Source organism: Drosophila ananassae, chromosome 3L (genome assembly GCF_017639315.1).
Source record: "Drosophila ananassae strain 14024-0371.13 chromosome 3L, ASM1763931v2, whole genome shotgun sequence".
Lineage (NCBI taxonomy): Eukaryota > Metazoa > Arthropoda > Insecta > Diptera > Drosophilidae > Drosophila > Drosophila ananassae.
The window spans coordinates 9,086,745-9,088,853 of record NC_057929.1 but is presented as its reverse complement, the minus strand read 5'-3'; the positions used below and the strand labels follow the sequence as shown (position 1 = coordinate 9,088,853).

The 2,109-nt window shown below is 41.9% G+C and overlaps 1 protein-coding gene across 1 annotated transcript; it reads right to left on the bottom strand.

The window, feature by feature from the left end:
• LOC6495979 (probable ATP-dependent RNA helicase ddx17) lies at positions 1–1,672 on the bottom strand. Its single transcript, XM_001959929.4, has 4 exons — positions 1,529–1,672; positions 1,349–1,424; positions 519–774; positions 1–446 (listed from the first exon to the last, which is right to left on the bottom strand). The coding sequence occupies exons 2-4, from the start codon at positions 1,407–1,409 to the stop codon at positions 107–109; spliced, it is 657 nt and encodes a 218-aa protein (XP_001959965.1). The 5' UTR covers positions 1,410–1,424; positions 1,529–1,672; the 3' UTR covers positions 1–106.
• Between the last annotated feature and the right edge of the window lie 437 nt (positions 1,673–2,109).

Here is a 2,109-nt window from a genome sequence, read left to right as displayed (position 1 = left end):
TTAAGTTTCCTAAATTTTTTACTTTATTATATAATATATTACTTCACTCCATTGCACCTCCAATTACATTCGAAAATAACTAAATTCTATGCCAACTAGACAGTGGTTAGTTGGAAGGGTAGCTGATCTCGGTCTTCTTTATGTTCAGGTTGCCGGTCTGATCGGTGGCGCCCTGGATGTTGGTCGTCTTCTGGTTTCCGGCAGCATCGAAGGAGGTGACCGTCTGATGGATAACGGTTTGGGGAGCAGCTCCATAGTTGGACTGGGAGGTGTAGCTGCTACCAACTCCGCCAGATGGATAGCTGGCGGTGTTTATGCTTCCAGAGGAGTAGCTGGGATAGTTTGCGCTGTTGTATCCATTGTTGTAGTTACCACTGTTGTAGTTTCCACTGTTGTAGTTTCCGGAGGCAGAGTCCTCTCCAAAACGGCTGTCGAAGTTGACGCCTCTGTAAGTTTTAATTATAAATAAATTATTAGATATTTTGATTTAAAAAACTATAAAACTTAAGATAGCTTACCCCACAACTGGAGCCGCCGCCTGCTGGGTGTAGGAAGAGCCAGAGTGTCCGGAACCATCGGCGTTCTGAACGGAATGGGAGGCATAGGTGACGGTGCCACCGTTTCCAGACGAGGAGGAGGAGGACGAGGAGGAAGACGAGGAACTGAAGACCTGACGACGCAGACGCCTCAGCAGATGGGCATTAACCGGATGGACATCGGACTGATGGCCCTCGGAGTCCAAGGTGAAGAAGGCACGGGGCAGAAACTGGCCAGCTAAATGAATTTAAAAGTAAATATAAATAATATTTGTAAGCAAATTTAAGCAATAAGTGTTTAATATCTGTGGCCTCAAAAATATATACAAATAAACTTGAAAATCATTCATTTTAATTCCAAAGACCAGCTTGCAAGTATTCGGTTTTCGATTTTATCCAAAAAGTATGCTTCGAATAATCCTCATCTATTCGAAACTTGTATCTCTGATTTTGTGTGTGAAAGTTTGTCCATTCTCTATACGCGTGAATGCGAATTTGAATTGCTTTTTGAATTATTCACAAAAAAACAGAAATTGATGTGCGGAAAGTTTCGAAGAGCAAACATTTGTCGCCAACTTAATGAGCCATCGAATTTCACAAACCAGTTTTAAGGTTTCATAGATTTTTTTGTGTGTGTTTTTTGGGTATTATTAACATACTGGCACCCGTAGTCTTCCGACTTGTTAATCAAATTAATAATAAATATGATAAACACAGGCACTATAGGAACAGAACCTTGGCGGACAGATGATGTAATTGAAGAGCCAGCCAGGTTTAATCACTTCACTAATTATAATTATCTTTCGACTTACCGGAAGAGGCCGACGCGGCAGAAATCGCGAACAGGGCGATGGCAATCACGGCGTATTTCATTGTGGAAGCTGAGTTCTGGAAATAAAATTCACTTTAGCACTTGCTTTGGCTTTAACACTAGGAGGGGGATTTCTCTGTGGAGGGAGTAGGGAAAGAGGGGTGGGGGTACCAGCACTCACAATAACGAACGAAAGACTGAGGCAGCGAACGCGTGAAAAGTTCAAAATCGACTAAGATCGCGGTGCCGCTGGCCGTCGCTTTTATATGGAAATTTTTAGCGCTGACGTAGTGCGAATCATCAACTCCAACATGATTATCATCAGAAGGCAATAAGAGGCAGCAGAAGCCGTCAAACAACCAGAAGAAGAGCTGAGCAAACAGCTCCAGCCCCGGCTCCACCACCGGGTGGTTAGCATTCGGATCAACAATAAACAAAAGAAGCCACAAGAAAAGAATTAAAGATCTTAAAAACTTGGACCCAACTCGTAAAAATAAAGTTAGAGCCGGTGAATCATTTTCTCTGACTCTCTCTCTGTTCTCCGGCTGTTTCTCTGGAGAATTATTCATCTCTTATGAAAATAAATCCCCCCAAAAAGTTAATAATAATAAAACCCAAAGCTGGGAATTTCTGTTCTGTTTGTTTTGACTTTATTTGTATTTCGCGTTATACCCCGAAAAACCTATGAACGAGTTCAATTGTTTTTGCTCGTATTTTCTGTATTTCTTTCTTTATTCATGAGTAGTGCCTTGAGCTCTGCTT